Source organism: Pimephales promelas, chromosome 13 (assembly GCF_988280905.1).
Source record: "Pimephales promelas chromosome 13, fPimPro1.hap1.1, whole genome shotgun sequence".
Taxonomy (NCBI): domain Eukaryota; kingdom Metazoa; phylum Chordata; class Actinopteri; order Cypriniformes; family Leuciscidae; genus Pimephales; species Pimephales promelas.
Window position 1 is genome coordinate 21,151,446 of NC_142781.1, and position 21,471 is coordinate 21,172,916.

Here is a 21,471-nt window from a genome sequence, read left to right on the forward strand (position 1 = left end):
ATATGGCACAACATACTCATGTTTGATAGTTACCATGTGTTGTTCTTAAGACAAAAACACTTCTTCTTTGTTCACAAAAATACTGATTCTTTTCCAGGGGAGATATTGAGAGCACAGCTGAGTGTCTGGATGCCTTAAAGAAGTTGTCCACAGACTTGCAGGACCAGAGATGTGTGCTCGATGACCTGAGAAATAATAGGCACGGAATCCTGCCTCGTCTGAGCTTAGAAGACAGAGACCTGGTTAAAGAGCAGGTTGGTTACCTTGAGCAACGTTGGACCCAGGTGGAGTCGCTTGTCCAGAAGAAAATTCAAGATTCAGCCCAAACACTGGAAGAATTGAGTCAAATTGAGGACCATTTGCGGGAGGCACAAGAATGGGCTGAGTTGCAGCAACCATCCCTCTCTGAGGTTCTTAAGACCAGTCCCCCTCCAGATTTGGCCCAAAGCTTTCTGTTTGATCACTTGAGCTTTTGTGCAGAACTGGAGGCCAAGCAAAAGCTTCTGGCAGAGGTTGTGACAGATGCTAACAGCCTTTCTTTTCGCCTAGGACTTAACGAAAGGAGGAAACTCCAGACTTTCGTTCAGGAAGCACAGGCAGAAGTAGAATTACTTGGAACTAAGGCAGCTCAATATCGTAAAAGCCTCAGTAAAGTGTTTACAGAACGAACACAGTTCCTACAAGCCCTCGACAGGGCAGCTGAATGGATCCGGAAGCAAGAGCAGAGGGCTCTTGCAGATGATCATGTGGCGCTCCTACCAAATGTTCTGCACAAGCAGGTGTCAACTTGTAAGAATTTTACCAGCAGTCTAAGAGCATATCAGGTGGAGCTCACGTCACTTTGGACACAGGGACGAGATTTAGTAAAGGATGCAACCGAGGAGGAAAAGAAGGTGACCCTTCAGAAGCTGGAGGAGTTGCAAGTCACCTTCGAAGCGTCCTTGCAAAAGAGCATGGAGCATCTGCAGAATCTAGAGAAAGCACTAGTCATTCGGAAGTACTTTAAAGTAGACCTTGATAGGATCTCTGAGTGGCTAAAACAAGCAGAAGTAGCTACATTTCCAATTATTGACCTGAGCGGGAATGACGAAGACCTTCAGAACCAGTTGACCGAATACCAACAGCTTCTTGATCATGCTTCAGAGTATGAAAATCTTTTGCTTATTGTCCAAAGGGCAGGACAGGAGATTCTTCCCACCTTAAATGAGGTTGACCACTGCTACCTAGATGAGAAACTCAATGGCCTTCCACAACAGTACAATGACATGCTGTTGTTGATTAGAGAGAAACGCGACAGGATCCAACAAGTGCTTTTGGAGCGCAGGGAGTTTGAGTCCCTCGTTGATGTCACACGAAAAGCTTTGCTGGAACTTCAGGAGAAATGTGACAGTTTAGAGATATCAGCCAACCAAAGTCTAGAAGAGGGAGAAAGATTGCACAACAATTATGAAGTTCTCCTGAAAGGTCTTGCAAATCTCTTTCAGGGAATGAAAGATCTCAGAGGTAAAACTCAGGATTTCCATAGCATGGGTCAGCCATATGCTCCCGAAGTCACTGACCAGTTAGTTTATCTCCACAGCAGTCTTAACCAGCAGATAGAGTGTAGGATGAAAGATTTACAGAAAACGTTGAAGATATTAAATGACCACCAAGCAGTTATCGAGAAAATGGACTATAGCATCACTAGATTAAAGGAACAGCTTGACAAACTTGACTCAGATGAGGAGGTAGATGTCACAGAGAGATTATCTACTCTATACAACCTTTCAAAATGTCTTGAAGTGGTTAGTTCCTATCCAGAGGGTCTCAAAGCACAAACCGATGACCTCAATCAGCACTTTGATTTAGAGACCCTTAAGACTCAGGTAATCTTTAGGGAGGAGCAACTTCTTTCTTTAAAGCAAAGGATTAATGCACACATAGAAGAATGTGAGAGAGGTTTTTTAGGAAAAAAGGATCATCAAAGTGATATTAAAGTATCAATAGACTGGCTCAAGAGTCTTTGGGATCAATTGAGATGTCCATTAATATTTAAAGAAGCAAAAATTGAGATTGTGCAGGAGGAGGTCAGATCACTGTCAGCACTTCAAGAAGAAATGAAATCTAGGTTTAGATTATTAGAAGGTCTAACTAATGAAGAGAAAGAGACGTGCATCAGTGACCAAAAGCCATTTCCGACACTCTTTGAAACCAATTTGATGGATATTCCAAAGCTGAAGGATGATCTTCAACAAGCTTTTAGCACTAAACAGGTACGATTATATTAATTCGTGACAGTTAGCCTGTGTTTTCTGACTTTGTTAGGTGAGCTAAATGTTTCCTTTAACTGTTTACCCTTAGGTGGCCTTGCAGTCTGTTCTGTCCCTGCTCCAGAGATACCACCACTTCTTTCAATCCATCCAGCAGTGGTTTGAGGAAGCTGGTTCTCTACTTGAGCAGGCCCCACATGATGTAGACCTGGAGAAAATTTCAGACTGTCTCAAGGACTTAGAAAATATAACAGGCCGGGAACAAACTGTCAAGTGTACGAGGCAAGAAATGCAAGATCTAATCCCTCAAATGGCTGACTTTTTGAGCCCTACTGTATTTAAGCAAATCCAGCAGCATTGTGTGGAGTCTCATCACAAGGGCACAGAGGTCTTTGAGGAGCTAAAACAACGAAGAGACAACTTGGAACGGTAATTCTAATGAGGTTTTGGCATCTAAATACTTTTAAATATTGCACACAAGACCCAAACTTGCATTGCCTTGTTCATATTAACAATATGATGATTAATAACAAGCATTGAAGTTTATACTTTTTTTTACAACTGGATTTGAAATCACACACATTCACTTGATTTGTTTGTTAGAAGCATAACTCAGTGGAGATCCTTCCAAGATGAAACAGATAAAGTTATCAGGCAGATGAATGAAGTTGAGAAGAAGATGACTGAGTTTACAACTGCCAGAGCAAACTCTGAGCAAGAAGCTGAAGACAAGCTTTCTTTATACCAGGTCGTGACTATGCATTTCTTTCCTTGCCTAACTCCTTAAACATTGACTTTGATATGAGTGTTATAGTTATTCTAAATATCTCCTATTGCTTCCAATTCTGTCTACAGAGAATTATGTTACAAGTTCAGGCTCTTGAAGACACACTCAATGAACTGAAAGAAAAAGCAGCACAGTTTGATCAGCCTGCAATAAAAGACACTACTTCTCAGTCTGTCCATTCACTGAGCCAACGGTGTACTCGGTTGTACAGTGTTGCTAGAGCTCAGGCGAAAGCCCTCCAAGACTCTGCAGATAACTGGAGATGCACCAGGGAGAAGGTAAGGAAACTTCATGAGTAGATTCTCACTAAGATTCTCTTTAAATTTAGAGAATGTAATAAAACTCATGCAAATCAGATACAAAAAAACCCATAAAAGAATAGTTAGGTGCCCAAATATTTTTTAACTAAGTAAACAAACATTATTTCCTATTAACTGTGGAGAAATTCTAACCAATGATGCCATATGCATGAGTTATGATGAAGTAGAAGCAGTTATTCTGTTGTAGATCTGAGATCAGACCAGAGCATCAGATGCCGACAGTGGCCTGGGAATGATGTAATGCTTGGCAATGATAGTCCATACAAAAATAGCCCAACATGGAAGTTGGAAACTCATTTCTCCCATAATTCTCTGCTGGAATCACAGTAATGTTAGCAGTACCTTGTCTTGTTTATTTTTGGCAGCGCACACTAATTCTGCATTGTTTCTTTGTGACCTAAGCCTGTTTCATTGTTCCGCTGAGGATAAGACACCACTCAGTAAGAAAGAGTCATAGTTTTTGCAGAACTTTGTTGCACAGAGAGAGGGGAGCTAAAAACCACAAAGAGCTGTTTTCATCTGTTTCATGACTAATTCATTATTTAGAGTTCTTTGATGTCCTGATTGCTTCAACTGTAAATGCAGTTGCTGATGTCTTAACCTGCTTCTGCAATGCAATACAATACACATATATAATTTTTGAGATTCAGTTAAAAGTGAAACAGTAATTAAGAATTAATGGAGTGTAATTTACCCCAATTTTACATTTATTAAATGAAAGAAGGAGTTAACCCATCTGGAGTTGGCTAACGCGCCGCCGCGATGGGCTCACATTTTTTCTTATCAGTGCAAAAAATACTCAAAATACACAGTATAGTAGCTTATGGGATGTTTTGTCAAAAAATAAAGTAGGTATATTGAAGTATCAAATAAGATGTTGTTAAAGTATTTGTTCCAATATTCAAACTAATGAATCCTTACCGTTGAAATAAGTATGATAAAATATATACTTTTTACAAAGAAAGATTACACTTAAAATATTAGTAAAATTGCAATGGTTGTTGTAACTGTAACTTTTTAGGGTTTTATTAGTGACAATTTTGGGGAGAGGATACATATTCCAAAACTTTCTGAAAATACAGAATGAGAATTAACTGCACAATAACAAGAAATGTTTACCTTATATTATACAATTTATATTATACAATACAAAAAGACCAACTCTAACTTTGAACCAATTCTATAGAATTGTATGTATCTCACAATAAAATGAAGGCTATAGTATGATAGTAGCACTTATTAACATGAGTAAAATTTGTTGAAGTAACCCATCCCGCATCTCTCTCTGATTAGCTGGAGAAAATGCGAGCTGTCTGTGAGGACCTGCACAGTCGCGTTCCTGACAGCATGGTGGAAAAAGCCTCCAGTATGGCAGCCCTACATAGTCTTCTGGAGTACCACGACTCCTTCAGTCGAGAGGTGGAGAGAGAGAGCAGCTCCCTGACCCTCATCAGACACCATGTGCTCAACCTGTTTCTCCATCCTCACGTCACTGCACCCTCCACACCCAGCAAACACCAAAACCAAGAGAACCCTTGTCTGCTGGAGATTCAGAGCATTCAGGAGAAATATGACAAGTATGTCTGTCTATCTATCTATCTATCTGTCCATCCGTCCGTCTGTCCATGAAATTGTTGCTACGTTTAGGTTATCTATCAATTAAATGAATTCTATTACCTTTTCAGATCTCTGTCATTTTATCATTCTGTGTGTGCTTGAAAGTAGATATAAAATCTATACAATTGTTTAGCTTTGAATTGACAGAGCAGAGACAAGACTGTTCCAGTTCCATGTCATGAAAACCATTCCAGTCATTTTTGAAAAATTTCCAACCCTACTTTTCTGTCATTTGCTTTTACATCTTCAACCATTTGCATAATATGTATTTGCTGTTTCCTTTTTCTCCTTCAGTCTGTTGCAGCAGGTGTGCGCTAGCCGGCAGCAGGTGCAGGTGGAGCTGCTGGAGAGAGAGGAAGTGGTGAGGGAGTTGGGTCTGCTGAAAGGCTGGATTCAGGACACCCAGGGGCTGCTGCTGAGTCCCACCGCAGACCTGGATAACCTGCTCACTGACCTGGAGGTACTGCAGAACACCACTCTCTACAGTGGAGAGATGCATTCTTAAATCCTACAACCCGGTTTACTTTACTCATGATAAGTATGGTTTGTTTTTATGGTTTCTGCTAGACGGCTCATGGTGGCATGCAGTCTCATCGCCAGAGCCTTGAGCTGATTGCAGATCGTCAGCAGATGAAATATCAGGACCTCCACGTCACTCTTCCTTCTGAGATCAGCACCCAGCTGGCAGAGATCACACTGGCTCTGGGTTCTGCAGAAGATCAGGTACCTTAATTCAAAATTCAAAAATACAGGTACCAAACTAATTCTGGTGAGGAATTAATGTAAACTCAGTTTGTAAATGTAATCAGGAATTGTGTCAAAATATAAGCTCTGTGCATTAGACTTATGCAGCCTAATTGACCAACAAAAAAAAAACAGTAAATGGTATTGATTTTGACTACTGAAAGTTTAAGCAATATCTCTTTATCACTTATCTATTTTTTTTTCTGTTGTGCTCAGGTGCAGGCACGGGAAAGAGAGATCCAGCATAGCAGAGATACTAAAGAAGACTTTAACTCCAGGCTTCAGGATATCTCAAAGAAAGTTAAACTCATCTCTTTGAAACTCAAGCAGAAGGCCATGGATGTTGAGGAGGCTAAAGAGGAGACAGAGGTACAGCATGAATACAGAACTGCATTGGAAGCTGTGGTACAGACTTGCCCTAATTAGTGAAGTGCACACTATAAATAATGACATGGGTGTACTCCAAAATAACTTCCTCGCAACCTGATTTCTAAATATATCAGAGTGAGTGTAGTTTACAAGGCATTTTAGTAGTAATTTTATATTTTCAGTATTGATTTTAGTTTAAGTTTTAGTAATTTTAGTTGTTAAGTTTTCATCTAATATTTGTACTTTCTTTAAATTGAGTTTATTTCAATTTCTAAAATATATATATATATATATATATATATATATTTTTAGTTAACAATAACACCACTGCAACAAGGCGGCCTGTCATTTCTTACAACACTTTTTATCATTGCATATTAACTTTAAACAGTGTGTTTTTTTTATCCTGCCATTTGTTTGTATTGTTTTTTTCTCTCTTAATCCAGACTCTATTTGAGGAACTAGAGGAGTGTGGCCGTGCTCTGTCTGAGTTAGATGTGGCAGTGCAGGAGTTTGGAGAGCAGAACCCTCTCCTAGCTAAACAGCTAGGCTCCAGCCTGAGTAAACTGACCGAGCTTCATGCTCAGACCAGCAGACTGGCGGAGGGAAGGACCACATGCCTTCAGAAGGTCAGCTTTGCAGAAAAACCTTTTTGGAAACAGTCATTCTGTTTGTTGATGCTAGTGGCACAGAAATTACACACTTCATCTTTAAATGTGAAATCTTTTTTTCTATAAAGTGTGTTCAACGAATCGGCCCTTTTCTCTGTTTTAGGCGGAGAAGAACTTTGAAGAATTTAATGAAATGCTTACGCTAACGCTCAACTGGACAGAAAAAGCAGAGACGGTTGTCTCAGCCGACATGATGTGGAGTCCAGCCTCTCAGATGCAGGAGCAAATTAGAACCCATCAGGTTTTGACGCCCGCTTTATTCATATCACATTTTCTCAGGATTTTCAGTAACTGTTGGGGCAGAAATCTAATGATATTTTGTGATATATCTCAATCAGGCCTTATTACAACAGTGGCAAGACCTCCAAGGAGAGTTTGAGGGTCTGGTGGAGAAGGTGGGTCTGCTGGATGAGGTGGTCCAGACAGATGCTCTCCACCAGCAGGTGGCGGATCTGAGCAGACATGCTGAAGAGTTGCAGCAGAGAGCCAAAACACGACTCCTGACACTACAGGATGCAGCCAAGGTAATTCACAACAATATGTCACACACACTACTACATAAAAATTAATAAAGAAAGAGAACTTTGCAATGAGCAGTGCATGTGCCCATTTGGGTTTGTAGTGTGCTGTGAGGTGTCATGCTGAATGGAGTTATAGTCAAGTCTCAGTGTCTTGTATTCAGCTGTAAATAACACTAGTATTTATAATTCGTTTTAAATCCATTTTATTTTAATGTAATTTTGTTAAAAACACTGCAATATCCCTATTCTAGTTTACTTCAAACTTGAAGTCTGCGGTAAATTTAGAAAGGCATTGCCATCTAGTGGCAAAATAGATAAGTAGTATAATTCCTCATCATTCTGTATCTTCTTTGATAGACTGAATTAGTCTGTTTATTAAATTGGTGTATGCTATTCCTTACCACAGAGAATTACATTAACAAATTAAAAAACAAAAACAAACACTGACATCAATCCTGCATTTATACAATCATAAAAAATATGAATGAAGAGATGTATCCTTAGGTTAATAAAAAATATTACAAATGAGCAAATTTAAGTGGTGTATTCTTCACAGAATTCAGTAGAGGATCCCAGTTTTATCAAATGTGTCAGTGGAACGTTAAAAAAATAAATAACATATATATATATATATATATATGAAGTTCAGATGCAAAAGCCTCTAAGTGCCATTCTTTCATTTCCTTTCTCTGTTATTTTTTTCTGTCATTCTCAGTTTCAATAGTGGGATTATCTGTTTCATTTCATTCTGCCCAGTGGCAGCCTGGGAAAGTGTTTTGAATCCTATTTAAAAAGGGTAATTCTTTTTGCAGTCCAGTTTCATGCAACATGAAATGACAAACTTTAGCATGAAATCAACTATTTCTACAGTGTTATCAAGGATAGATGGATGTAATTCTTGCTAAATAATAAATGAAATATTAAAAAATATTACAGAAATTTGTCTCTGTAAAGCAACTTGTTCAATTGGGATGAACATAATGATCCTACTGTGTGTCTTTCTCTGTGTAGGACCTGGGAAGACTGGAGAGTGATGTGAAGAGCCTGCATCTGTCCATAGAGAGAGTCCAGGAGACTCTGGCCTCCCCTGATCTGGCTCGTCTCAGCCTCAGAGAACAGCTAGCTCAGAGACAGGTATACCGATCACTCTTACTAACTTCTACTAACACATTTTTTTCCATTCCTCTGATTTATCTTTTGTATATGTTATGTACAAATTATATAATATGTTTCCTAAGTAAAACAGGTTAGAAATTAAATAATAAAAAAATAATAATTAAGAAAGATATTCTGATTTTATCACTGGTACCATCAAACTAATGATGACTATTTATGGCTCAGCTCCTGTTGTCAGAGATGGAGGGTCTCAAGCAGCAGGTGCAGGCTATGCAGATGTGTCAGAGCGCCCTCCGGCTGCCAGAGGATGTAATGGCTGCATTACCGTTATGTGTTACTGCACAGAGTCTTCAGCATGAAAGCAGCCATCTCCAACACAATACCATTCAACAGTGCAATATATTACAGGTATTTAGTCTACACACAGATTGCAACATATTCTGAGAAGAAGATGCACTAATATTGATTTTTCAATTTAAGCTTTCACTCAAATGTTTATGCTGATATATAAAAAAAGTTAGTTAGATCAGTAGTGTTTTTGACCCCATTGTGCATCTCTTAAATGTACAGTAGCATTAACCTATTTAATCCTTAAACTAAATTATGATTGTTTTTAATGCAAGAAACCCTAACTGACATTTTCAGGAGTAGATATAAAATGCTACAGAAGTGTTCAATTTGGCCACAGTGTATCTGCATGGTTTCATATAGCATGGTCATGGGATTCATCTGTTTTTAATGGCTCATTTATTATCTCTCTTACATTCCCCCAGGAGGCCATGGTGCAGTATGAGCAATACGAACAGGAAGTCAAGAATCTACAGAGACTTATTGAAGAGGCACACCGTGTCATTCAGGACCGCCCTGTTGCCACAGGAAACATACATGAGCTTCAGACACAGATACAACATCATGAGGTGAGGAAGAAGAACATCCTTCTTTCATACTTTTATTACTTTTATAGATTCTTAAGCCATCATTTTTAGTTTTTAAATACAGTTTATTCACAAAAGCACTGGAATCTGTAATGATCATTCTTGCTTTGTGCATCAGTCAGTCAATCTCACAGTTCATTGCAGACATGTTGTCTTAGCTATTACTCACCTCGTTGCTATGCTAGTTTACCTACATTGGACTGGAATGAGTCAGGCCATAAATTCCTAGTGTCCTCAATGGGTGTAAGGTAGTTCTGCGATCTATGACCTCTGTCTGTTTTGTCCTGAGAAACATCCGATTATTTCTTTCTCTCACGCCCTTTTGCCCTGTCTCTTTACATTTACATACACAAACACATTCACACACACACATGAAGGCAAGTACGGTCGGCTACACTAATAATCAAATTGATAAATGGCTTTGTGCGATCAAATCACGAAGGTTGCGATTGTTAAGCAGCTCGGTTCGCAGTAAATGCTGCTCCACACTAACTCATCTGCTTTGAGTTATTACGTGGTTTTCTGCCAACACAAAAGCTTGATGGGTTAACATTTGAAAATGAAGAAATGAAGACCTCCATAAATATTAGTATTGTAATTTTACAGTTGTAATGATTTTTTATTATTATATTATTTTCTTAAATACTCCTTTTTTACAGTAAAATTTTATATAATTTTTTCTTTAATATTTTTTTTAGGAATAATAATTTTAATAATTATTATTATCTATCTATCTATTCAAACAGCTTGTCTCTGTAGAGTCCCGGAATGCTGTAGCCTATAATAATAATAATAATAATAATAATAGTAATTTTTTATTATTGTTGTTATTTTTTATTAATATATATATATATATATATATATAGTCTTTTTATTTTTTAAAAATCACAATTCTATTTTTTCCTCCATACCTGTGCAGCCCTAAAGACAAGAGCGTTTAAACACACCAAATAAAAATAAACCTAAACCTGTACTGAGTCTCACGTCTCCACGTTTTATTAGCACAGCTTGTTTTAGTTGGGGCGGCAGCTGTGGCTTTATTACCCAGGGTTATTTTCCTCTGCAGAGCTGAGTGTTACAGCTGCAGCTTTCTCCCACATGACCTCATTATTAGAGACTGGCCTGTGTGTTCGCAAATGAATGACAGCTAGAGAGACAGAGAGAGGTGGGGGTGGCTCTGCAGGCCATACAAAATCTGCAATGTGAGCCCCCTTCCTCCCCTCTAAGTCTCTCGCTCGCACCCAGTTCTTTTGTTTGTCAGGAAAACAGCTTTGGGATTGGTGGAAAGAGAGGAAGTGAAGGGAAGGAAGAAAAAAGCCCTCAATTCCTGTTCCCGTGGTCTTTGTGTGTGAGTTGGCCGGTTAGGGGGAGGAAGTGTTCTTCCTGGTTCTACTCCCCTCCTTCTCTCTCCAGTTGGTCTAGCTCTGTGCCAATCACGTTCACCGTTACCCGAAGGCTTGGCTTGTCAGGCTTCTCCTACCGCTCTCTGATTGGCTGCTAGCTCAAAATGCCTCTGACTGAGCTATTGCTCGGCTGTGCTGTTTTTTTATACTGCAAACAGACACAGAGGGGGAATTTCTCAGCTCAGCTCGCCGGTGCCGCTCTCTGCGTTAACCCCCTTTTCACTCCTCATCTATGGGACTTAATCCAGGAACCATGTTTGGACATAACCCAGCTGCATGGACCTCAGTGGAATAATAATGTAATGTGTCATTGTGACAGGAACTGGCCCTGAAGATAAAAGGCTACCAGGAGCAGATCTCGGCCTTGAACTCCAAGTGTAAAATGTTGACTCTGAAAGCCAAGCATGCTACCATGCTGTTGACGGTCAGCGAGGTTGACGGCCTCTCAGACGGATTAGAGGAGCTGGAGGATGAGGAGGAAGAGATGCCCAAACACCCACCAACACACCCCTCTGTTGTCATGGTGAGTGATTTACACTTGTACACATGTTAGGACTGGGCCATGGGTCTCTAGTTTCTCCCACAGGGTTGTATGTGTCTTTGCATTGTGTATCCCTGCTGTTGTTTGTGACTGAAACAGGAAACAGGATGAGGGTGTTAGTTGGCCTTGACTTTGTCAACAGTATTAAGAAATTTAAGTTGCCCTGCGTTGCATCAGTCATGATCAGGGCCGGATTCCACATTAACTCGCCAATAGTTCAACTCACGCTCCAGCTATGTTGCTCAGTCCTTACAGACTTGCAGAGAAAGGAGTGTAGCTTTGCGGTACTTCAGCAGTCATTGGAGCTAGATCTAAATTTAGTCTAATGTTGGAGTGCTCCAGTGGTTCAGATTACTTTAGTCCACTCTGGCAAGCACAATTCATTATCTTATGCCATTGTATTGTATTTTTACAGTGAGTCTGTGCATATCCTCTGCCCCATTTCCTGACCCGGTTCATTCCTTTATCATGACGAGAGGTCTGTGAAGGGCTTAGTCATGGCTACTCTTAACAAATGTGGTCACACTGTAATTCGCTGGTGCTGCTTTGCAGGGTCTTATTCAGCTTTTCTGCTTGAATCATTGCTTCCTGTCAGATCTGGAGGAAATATACATTACTGCAGAAGTTTTGGGTCAAGAAATTCAGGATTTCTGTTTCAAATACATAATGAACTTTCTCACAGTCTTCACAATTTTATTAAACAGCACAACTGTTTTCAACATTGATGATAATAAGAAATGATTATTGAGCACTAAATCAGCATATAAGAATCATTTCTGGAAGATCACATGACATGAATTACCAGGAATTAATGAAATGTCACGATATTACAGTTTTTACTATATATGAGACTTTAAACCTTGCTGACCCCAAACGTTTTGAATGATAGTATACTTTTTCCAACTCTTATATTCTTCCTCTGGGTTTTTTTCCCTTCACCCTTTGGTGCTATACTCCTGTTCACTGTGGATGTATCTTTCTTTCTCTTTTTTCCTCTCTCTCTTTGGCTCTTTAATGATCAGATGACGGCAGGCCGTTGTCATACTCTCCTCTCCCCGGTCACAGAGGAGTCTGGTGAGGAGGGCACTAACAGCGAAGTCTCCTCTCCCCCCGCCTGCAGATCACCCTCACCTGGGCCTAACGCTGACACCTCTCAGGTATCCCCTGTGGCTCTAACCCATACCTCACTAACACCTGCCAACCTTATCACATTTAATCAACTTATCCCAGATCAGCCACTAACCCACTTTAACTCAGTTTGAACTTGACCAGTTGATTTCTTACAGCAGCCACTGTTCTCTTCTTGATTTAAATATGAATCTGGCTTTTCACACTGTGCTTAAACTCGGGTTAACGTCATTCTAATCACCGCTTGTAACCCTGGGTAAATTAATGTTCAACACTTTCAAACGTATGAATTTTAGTGTATGAATACCCAGGAGTAATTGTTTATCTCTGGTGAATTATGAGCAGTGTAAAACATGATTCTCTTCGCTCAGGGTTAAGAATGTATTTCAAGTGTGAAAAGCCCAAATGTTAGTCTGAAGTCTCTCAAGATCATGGAAAACCTGCAAATATCTGGGAATGTGAAAAATGGGACATTTCTGTTTGAGCTTTCCAATCAAACCGAAACACTAGCATTGAATAATGAAAGGAGTACCTTATATATTTGTCCAACTAAAAGATCTGCTATGCTCACTTCTTTTTCATTCTTCACTTTGGGGTAAAAAAGATGTATGAAATTTATGAGCAGTGTTATACTGTTAGCGAACATGCTCGGACAACCGCACACACCGCATCATAGCGGACACTGCACACGCTAATGAGAATATGTAAATATCCATGCTTTCCTTTCAATACAATAATCACACAGCAAAAATGACAGCAATGGGAAAACAAAAAAGAAAGAAATCTGATTATAGCGATGTGGATGTTTGCACAAGCTAGTCTGTGAGGGGCTGCCATTTACTTTCGTTTTATTGTTTGTTTATTTTGTCATTAAATTTATGTTTAACGATCACTGGTTCTCGCCTCCTTCTTCCCCGAACTTGAATTTTTTTCGCAGTGGGACTCTCTATTCTTCAGTTGACTTTCTTGAGGAACTTAATCTCTGATTTCATTCTAACTGTTTGTATAAACATACATCAGCCATGTAATGAACAGAGTTGACACACATTTGAACATGGCCTCAGGGAGTGACAACGATGCTTTGGTTAGCACAGATTTTTGATGTGTTTAAGCATGGTTGTGTGACAGTGTGTGAAAAAGGGGCATAATATTGTTACTAGGTACATGTGCAACATCTGTAAAATGCATACACAAGAATTAGTATCACTAATGTTTTCTTGTATTTTAATTAAACCAACACAGTTTGGTTTATTATTCATGCATGCATGCACACGCTCTCAGACACACTCTTTGACGTAATTTTACGTCTTTTTTAGGGTTCAGGACGAGCTCCTTTATGTAGAGCTCCATTACAGGAGCTGTATGACCCCTCCATGGAGTCAGCTTCCTCAGCAAACCTGGACGACCTACAACGCTCATGGGAGACTTTGAAGAATGTGGTAAATATCCATAGATGTATCTCACAATACAAAATCCAAATCACTTCTTCATACGTTGGCTAGCATATATCTATATATATATATTTTTTTACAGATCAGTGAGAAGCAGAAGAGCCTATATGAAGCTCTGGAGAGACAGCAGCACTATCAGGAGACCCTGCAATCTGTCTCAACAAAGATGGAGTCCATTGAGACCGCACTAAATGAGGGCTTAGAGCCAAGCAAGAGTCCTGAGAGCCAGATGGCCGCCCACCAGGTGAGAGAGACAGAGGATCAGATGAAGCAAGATGACCGCACTAAAGCTAGATCACATAAAAACTCGAGCCTACTGCTGGACTAGCGAGAGGACAGAGTTACTCTCTAGATTACCAACTTCTCCTATGTCTAAAACTAATCTCTTATCTAGAAGTATCTTCCTTTCTCTGGCATGTAGCCTTTAATGTAACTTTATTGTTTACAACTAGATCAAATCAATGTACTAATGAAACCAGAGATTAATAGAAGCAATTTTATGATTGATGGTTGTTCTTCAGGCTCTGATGGATGAGATCCTAATGCTCCAGGATGAGATCAGTGCTCTGCAGGCCTGCTTCTCCCGCGAGCTGCAGATGGATGAGGACAGTTTGGAGGCAGATGCTGGAGACCAGCTGGCCCTACAGTCAACCCTCACTGTACTGGGAGAGCGCATGGCCACCATCCACATGAAAGCCTCCGGAAAGCGACAACTTCTGGAGGTTAGCAGGAGTAATATCATGCAAAGAATTGGCGACGCCAAAAATTCTGCATTGTCTGTTAAAAAAGGATTGTATCAGATTATTCTGGTCATTTTACGCACTGTTGTTAAGCACATACTGGTCATTTTAAATTGTCATATGTGTCCTAGTAGTGATTATTTTAGTCTTTTGATTTAAAGCTACACTGTTTAACTCTTTTAGTTTATTCTTAGCTAAAAACACTTAGTTCTTTCAAAAATATATGTGCTCGTTAATGTATATTTACTTTGTTCAAGTAATAAAGTATTCTCGTGAGTGTAAAATATGCCATTGAAAATAAATACGGGTAAGGGGTTCTAATGTCGGTCGCCATGTTGCCCCTCCATCTTGAAAGTACATTAGCCAAAGAGGGATATACCCATTAATTCAAGCTTCGCCTTTCGCGTTTAAGTTTGAGTTAACACTCATGGACGAGGTCGAACTGGAAACCATGTTAATCTTGGACTACATTGGCCACCGTAGGAGTTAAAACGAAATTGGAATTGAGAGGAACAGAAACTAATATTCACTGGATGGTCATATACCTTTTCACCGCTAGATGGGGGTAAAAATCACACAGTGTAGCTTTAACTAGCACCATATCTCTGATTAAAACCACTAATTACAGATCATAAACCAAATGACAGGCAAGCCTAAACCAGGAAACATAATTAAAGAGATAAAGAATACTGACACTTTTCACACTTGTTTTTGAGCAATGGCAATAGAGTTTTGTCTGCTTTAGAAAATATGATTAGAAAGCTTCTCCCACTTTACACTGACTAATTTGGCTTGAGAAGAACCAACAAGAAACAATTTATTACATACCCTTGCTTTTAGCTTATTCAATGCTGTGCATTTTCTGACCCGCAGGAGCGATTGAATGAGCAGTTAGAAGAACAGAGGCAGGAACAAGCGCTACAGCGTTACCATAGTGAAGCAGAGGAGCTTGACAACTGGCTGCTCAGCACACGTGCCACACTGACCTCCACTCTTCAGCCACAACCACAGGACATGGACATGGAGGAACAGCTGATCGACTGCCAGGTGAGAGACCAGGGGTGGAAAATAGAAAAAAAAAAACATGCCACAGTATTCCTAAATTTTGGTTGATAACGGTATGCATCATGATATAGATATTTTAATGGGAAACTTAATTGAAATTAAATGATTAAACTGAAAAATTATTGTTCTTTGGACACTTTTTTGTTCATGTTACAGAAAAGTCATGTGGACTGCAAAGAAACAACAATATATTGTATATTGTTGTGTTGTGACGCACATAGGCTTCACACGGACATGCGCTTCAATCCGTCACAAAACATAATGTACAAAAAATGTGTCCCTGCTTGAGATACAACCACTAATAAACAATCGGTTTTGATGAGGAAAATAAACTATACAACTAGAAGGAATTATAACCTCTGACACACTTGGCAAAAGTTCTGCCTCTGGACCATTAAAGTTCATGGGGATAATTGTCAATCTATGTATTTATATCAATATACAAATAATTATAAAGAGACTGATTATTTGTTTAATCTGTCCTATAGTGTATTTTCAGTGCAAACAATGAGGCTTCATTCTTGGGTTTCATTTCAGATAACCAATTTCATAGTTTCAGAACACTGGATTTTTAGAAAAGCCAGAACTGAGTTATGGCAAAATTTGAGTTGTGTAAAATTCATTATAGATTTTCTCTAGCATGTAAATGACCAATTTATCCAATTCCGGTGGCTAATCATCTCTGGAATCACTAGAGTGGGCAGCAGTAAATCTGCTTAGCTGTGTCGGTTTTGTCCCATTCTGTTGGTCATTAGGATTAGGGGCTTCTTCTTCCCTGCAGTCTTTGGACATCCCACAGTGCATGTCTGCATTTCTTCAAGGAGACACACATACACACACACGTCTTTTGTGTTGTAATTAGAGGGCTGTAGAGATCAAGTTAACCTTTAACCTGAACGTCAGACTCTTTGTGATAAGTCAGGCTGGCCCTGACCTTTAGCTTACTGCAGTGAATGTTTGCTCATTTCTCACTAGTGAATGCCACAGACTGTCTCCACTATTGACCAGCATTCAGTTCCAGCTACCCTGCAGGCCCATCCCTATCTATTCAAAATGTAGATTTGTAAAAATGTATTTTATTGTTTCAATTGTTAGCAGTACACTCATTTCTGTGGAGTAGTGTGCATGTAGTATGGTAGAGATATAGATGTCGGAAGACTCGGTTAAGCAGCTTAAGAAGATTATCAGTCACTGCTTACACGTCTCCTGTTTACGTATTTTTTTACACACCTTCTGTTGTGTTTTTTGCATGCAAAGTGTTTGACCCATATCTGACACATATCTTTATGGTCAACTCTTGAAAGTTTTGTTACTTGAATTTACAATGGTAGGACCTAAAATTGAACTTGTCTTAAAACATGTGGTTCTGAATCAAACAACAAACTAAAAAGATATTTTACCAAATTTAATGTGATTAATGTTTAATTACATTTAATTGAAGGTGTTTGCCTTAATGTTAATAGCACAACCAATCCAAAAATATCATCATCATTATCTTACCGGTTCTCTAACCGAATCTTTTGTTCCTGATCTAGAACATGTTACTGGAGATCGAGCAGAAGGTGCTGTGTCTGTCTGAGCTGTCAGTGCACAGTGAGAGTTTACTGATGGAAGGGAAGGCCGGTACACGGGGTGACGCTGAGCAGCTCTCCCTCAAACTATACTGCCTCAAATCCAGCCTGCTGGAGCTACAGCGCATCCTCCAAGACAAACAGACCCACATCCAGGTGAGGGATATGCTACAATTTCTCAAAGTAATATTCAGTGACAGAAGAGCTGCCCAAGAACAGAAGTAAATCTGTAAGTGCGAAGAATTAAAGAAAATGCCAACCGTCTGAATACTTAGAACAGGTCACTGGCGTCAGTCAGTACTTTTGCCCACACATAAAAACACATCCTCGCCTCAATGGATGCATTGTGAACAGCGGTACAGAAGAATGCCAAGCGCTGTTCATTGTTGTGAAAGATGTTCCACTGCTCTCCAGAAACATCCATTTGAGACAAAGACCTTTAACAAATTGGGGGGGAGGTCTGGAATTTTCACCCAGCTCTTGTAAATGAGACTTGTTGGTGATATGTAAAAGCCTGTTGCAAAGCTGATTTGGCTTAGCTATTGACAATCAATCACCTATTGACAGTCATGACTGACCTTTAACCTTACTGAAAAGATGTTTTAATTTACCTTTTAGTGTGCGTGTTTGTATGTATGCGTTTCCAATAAATTGTGTCAATGAATCTAGGTTAATTGTTTGGACACGTTTTATAAAATAATTTGTATCTGATATAATATTTTTGTGCAGAAAATAATCTAATCAAAGCTTTTATAATTTATAAATTGTATAAATGTCAATACTTATAAAAACGACAAATTTCCTTGCCAGCCACTTTGCCATACATTAGCATCTCTAACTGACTTGTATGTCTTTATTTAAGGGGTCACTTCAGGAGCAGGACGACACTGAATCAGACTCGTCTCTGTCTCAGAGCCCCAATATGATGGACTGGCTCATTCAGGCGCGATCCACACGCAACCAGCAGCATCAAGACACAGTGCAAAGACAGAGGGTAGACAAACAAACAACGAATGTTGAGCAATAACATGATATCAGTAAACTTAACTAGCAAATCATATGCTGATATTTACATGGTCTTTAGAACATTCTAGTTGCATTTGAATGGGCGGGAATGGATTTAGATTTTTGACATCAGCTCTTATATATAATGCAGGAATTAGAGGAGCAGCTTGGCGAACAGAAGAAGTTACTGCAGTCTGTAGCATCTAGAGGGGAGGAGATTCTCTCACAGAGAACAACACCTAATGGAGACAGGTCAGTCCTGTTCACTCGTCCATTATCTACATGTTCAGATCTTTCTTTAGCACACTATAACTGCTCTTCTAAAAACCAGGCCTGCCAGTTTAACACAAATTTGGTGTGATAAAATTGGTGTGATAAAATTGACCTTTGTTTAATTAAACTCTTAACTTCCAGTGAAAACAACTTGACTTGACTATGACTTGCTAAAATGTATTTGAGTTAAAGTTACAACCCTTTTAATTGTAAATGATCACTGTACACACCCAAACCGGTCTTCGCCCATGTAGACGATATACCGCTGATATGACCAACCAACCAACCAAAAAAGAAATCCCCTTCACACAAACCCCCCTTTTATCATTGAACGTTCTACAATCAGTGCAGCACATTATTCATATACCAGCCATTCTGGTACCTAACTACTGCTTTTTAGTTGAGCTGTAGGCTTTAAACCCCACCTGTGCAAGCTTGTGTTCATCTCCTTCCACGTTTGAGTTTTCTATAATCTGTTACACTTGGATGTAGATCACTATACACAAGAAAAGATTTGTCTCTTTTAATTGAAGCAATTAATCATGGATCAGTATTCATATGGTAACTATTCTTAGCAAACATTTATGATATAGAGTTGATTAATTGTGATTTGATTACTAATTGTCATATCATGTAAGCAGTTTCTTTTAATAAGTTTTAATTTTAATTAATTGACAGCTATATTGCAAACATATATGAAAGACAAGTGTATGTAGCACAGACTCATAACACGCTTCTTTCTTCACTGTTTGTAGTTCTCCTGCAGAACTTTCTGAAGGGGTTGATGGTCAGTGGCCTGAGAGCATGAGCACAAAGGATCAAATGAGATTCAAATGGGAGAACCTAAGCAAAGACCTTAACAACAAACTACAGCTGTCATCAAACACAATGGAGCAGGCACACTGTCACACGGTACATAATCAACTTCAACACTATACTTTAGCTTTGCTTTTCATTTACAACCTTTGTAGTCCCATTTAGTGACTTATTAGCAACTGCCTTTTACAAGACAAGTAAAAGCTTTAAAAACATCAGGAGGGGTATCACTGATGTATTTTATGTCATAGAATAAAAGTATAAAAGTATATTGACCTTTCAGGCATTTAAACAAAAACCCAAAATATTGACTTCAGGACGATGGAACCAGAAGTTCTTGCCTACAAAAAAAATCCTAAAAGAGGAAAACATAAAAGCTACCTCTGTGCTTTAATTAAATAAGGACCATTTTCTCTCTTAGCTATACCAGCCAGTGTCCAGTCCCTGTGGACTCTTCAGAGGGGAGCAAGTGAATCAGGATATCCTGTCCCCCAGAAGTCTGTTTGAAGGTTTCAGCCAAGACCTGGAGGATTTGCCTCAGGTACTGCCACTGAACATTTTAACATGATGGTAAACTGCACCAGGATTTTGTATTACTGCATCTAGCAAAGGTTTATTTTCAACTATTTGTTCCTTTATGTCCTCCCTACAGACAGGGGGCGCTGACACTAAACGCGCATGTGCTCTGGAAAGGGCTCTCTATGAGGCAGTTTCCTCAGCTTCCTCCTGGCTGGACAATGCTGAGAATGAGCTTGTATCTGGCCCAATATTATTATCTGATGACTCAGAGACTCACCTGGGCCACCTAGAGGTCAGACATAGTCATTTTCATGAGAGTCATAAAGTATTTTTGTTATAAGAAACACTAAAACTTTTTGGCACTATATCTTTTCTGCTCTTGTCTCTTCAGGGTTTGGGTAAGGAGGTAAAGAATGTCAGCGAGGAGGTTTGTAAATGTCGGGATGTGCTCGGAGGGACGGAGCGGCTATGGGATGAAGGTGGAGAAAGTGTTTTAGTTGAGGGAGTGTTAGACAGTTTGGAGGGGAGACTAAAGCTGCTGGACACAGTGCTGGAGCAGCGATGTGACGGCATGAAAGACAAGCTGCAGGAACTCACTGTTTTTCAGGTATATGTCGCTTGAATCTGGTTATTTTTAATCAATATATTGTTTTTTCTTGCTTGCTTTTTCTCTCACAAATACATTTTCCTCTTTGTCTATTTCACAGACTGAGTTGAGACTGTTGCTTACTGCACTCGGTGACTCAAAGTACCATCTTTTGCAGAAAATGAATGCAGCTATGGATCGGCCTGCTTCTAAACAAATGGAGGTCAGACACATTCAAAATGGCAGAAATGTTTGCATGTCCCCAAGCAATACTTTGTTGATCGATTATGAGTAAGATCAATGAAAATTTGAATGTTAACAGATTCTAGCAGAAGCTGAGGACAGTCTGAGGGAATTTGAGCAGAAAGTCTCTGAGATGAGAAGTAGAGGAGAGACACTTCAGCCCAGCCAGCTTTGCACTCAAGAGCTGCTGAAACTACAGGTACACATCTCTCTATTTATTTCTCCTGCTGTTTGCTTTAGAAACAGCAATTACAGTTGCTGATTTCATGATATCCGTTTTACTTTCCACTTGACATTGTGTTCTGCGGTGCAGGATGCTTATGAAGTTCTGGTGGAGATGGTGGGATCCAAACGGAGTGGGCTGAACCAGAGTTTGGTACTAAAGGCTCAGTATGAGAGAGCTCTGCAAGACCTGGTAGATCTGGTAGACACCGCCCAGGACAAAATGGCTGCTGACCAGAAAATGAAAGTGGGATCAGTGATTGAGGTTCAGATTCTCCTAGACAAACACAAGGTACAACAGCCGTGTTTTGTGATTAATTGGTTTTATTATTATTATTATTATTATTATTACCAGTATATTATTTTAAATTATAATAATATCTCACACTTTTACTGTTTTTACTGTATTATTGATTAAATAAATATAGACGTAGACACATTTGTTCAAAAACTTTTAAAAAAATGTACAAACCCCAAACAATAGTTCACACGTATACATTTTGGAGTCATTCTTATCCAGGAAAACCAACCAAAAATTTCGACGACTCTCGTCTCATGCAATCAAATTCTCTCAAGAAT

General features: G+C 39.3%; 1 protein-coding gene across 3 annotated transcripts in view; it reads left to right on the plus strand.

Annotated features, from left to right (window-relative positions):
- Positions 1-21,471, plus strand: part of syne1a (spectrin repeat containing, nuclear envelope 1a) — a 113,739-nt gene that overhangs the window by 65,531 nt on the left and 26,737 nt on the right. For 2 of the 3 annotated variants that reach the window (XM_089118620.1, XM_089118618.1), the window contains 30 exons: positions 98-2,252; positions 2,341-2,678; positions 2,853-2,997; positions 3,105-3,314; positions 4,650-4,933; positions 5,268-5,433; positions 5,541-5,696; positions 5,934-6,086; positions 6,533-6,715; positions 6,861-6,998; positions 7,096-7,281; positions 8,290-8,412; positions 8,620-8,802; positions 9,168-9,311; positions 11,052-11,255; positions 12,296-12,430; positions 13,718-13,840; positions 13,935-14,096; positions 14,374-14,574; positions 15,466-15,639; positions 17,193-17,384; positions 18,091-18,222; positions 18,385-18,485; positions 19,262-19,418; positions 19,744-19,863; positions 19,975-20,133; positions 20,233-20,448; positions 20,549-20,650; positions 20,750-20,869; positions 20,984-21,184. In XM_089118620.1, coding sequence (XP_088974746.1) covers positions 98-2,252; positions 2,341-2,678; positions 2,853-2,997; positions 3,105-3,314; positions 4,650-4,933; positions 5,268-5,433; positions 5,541-5,696; positions 5,934-6,086; positions 6,533-6,715; positions 6,861-6,998; positions 7,096-7,281; positions 8,290-8,412; positions 8,620-8,802; positions 9,168-9,311; positions 11,052-11,255; positions 12,296-12,430; positions 13,718-13,840; positions 13,935-14,096; positions 14,374-14,574; positions 15,466-15,639; positions 17,193-17,384; positions 18,091-18,222; positions 18,385-18,485; positions 19,262-19,418; positions 19,744-19,863; positions 19,975-20,133; positions 20,233-20,448; positions 20,549-20,650; positions 20,750-20,869; positions 20,984-21,184 — 7,063 coding nt within the window. The remainder of the gene's footprint in view (positions 1-97; positions 2,253-2,340; positions 2,679-2,852; positions 2,998-3,104; positions 3,315-4,649; positions 4,934-5,267; positions 5,434-5,540; positions 5,697-5,933; positions 6,087-6,532; positions 6,716-6,860; positions 6,999-7,095; positions 7,282-8,289; positions 8,413-8,619; positions 8,803-9,167; positions 9,312-11,051; positions 11,256-12,295; positions 12,431-13,717; positions 13,841-13,934; positions 14,097-14,373; positions 14,575-15,465; positions 15,640-17,192; positions 17,385-18,090; positions 18,223-18,384; positions 18,486-19,261; positions 19,419-19,743; positions 19,864-19,974; positions 20,134-20,232; positions 20,449-20,548; positions 20,651-20,749; positions 20,870-20,983; positions 21,185-21,471) is intronic. The other variant, XM_089118619.1, reaches the window with a different exon arrangement.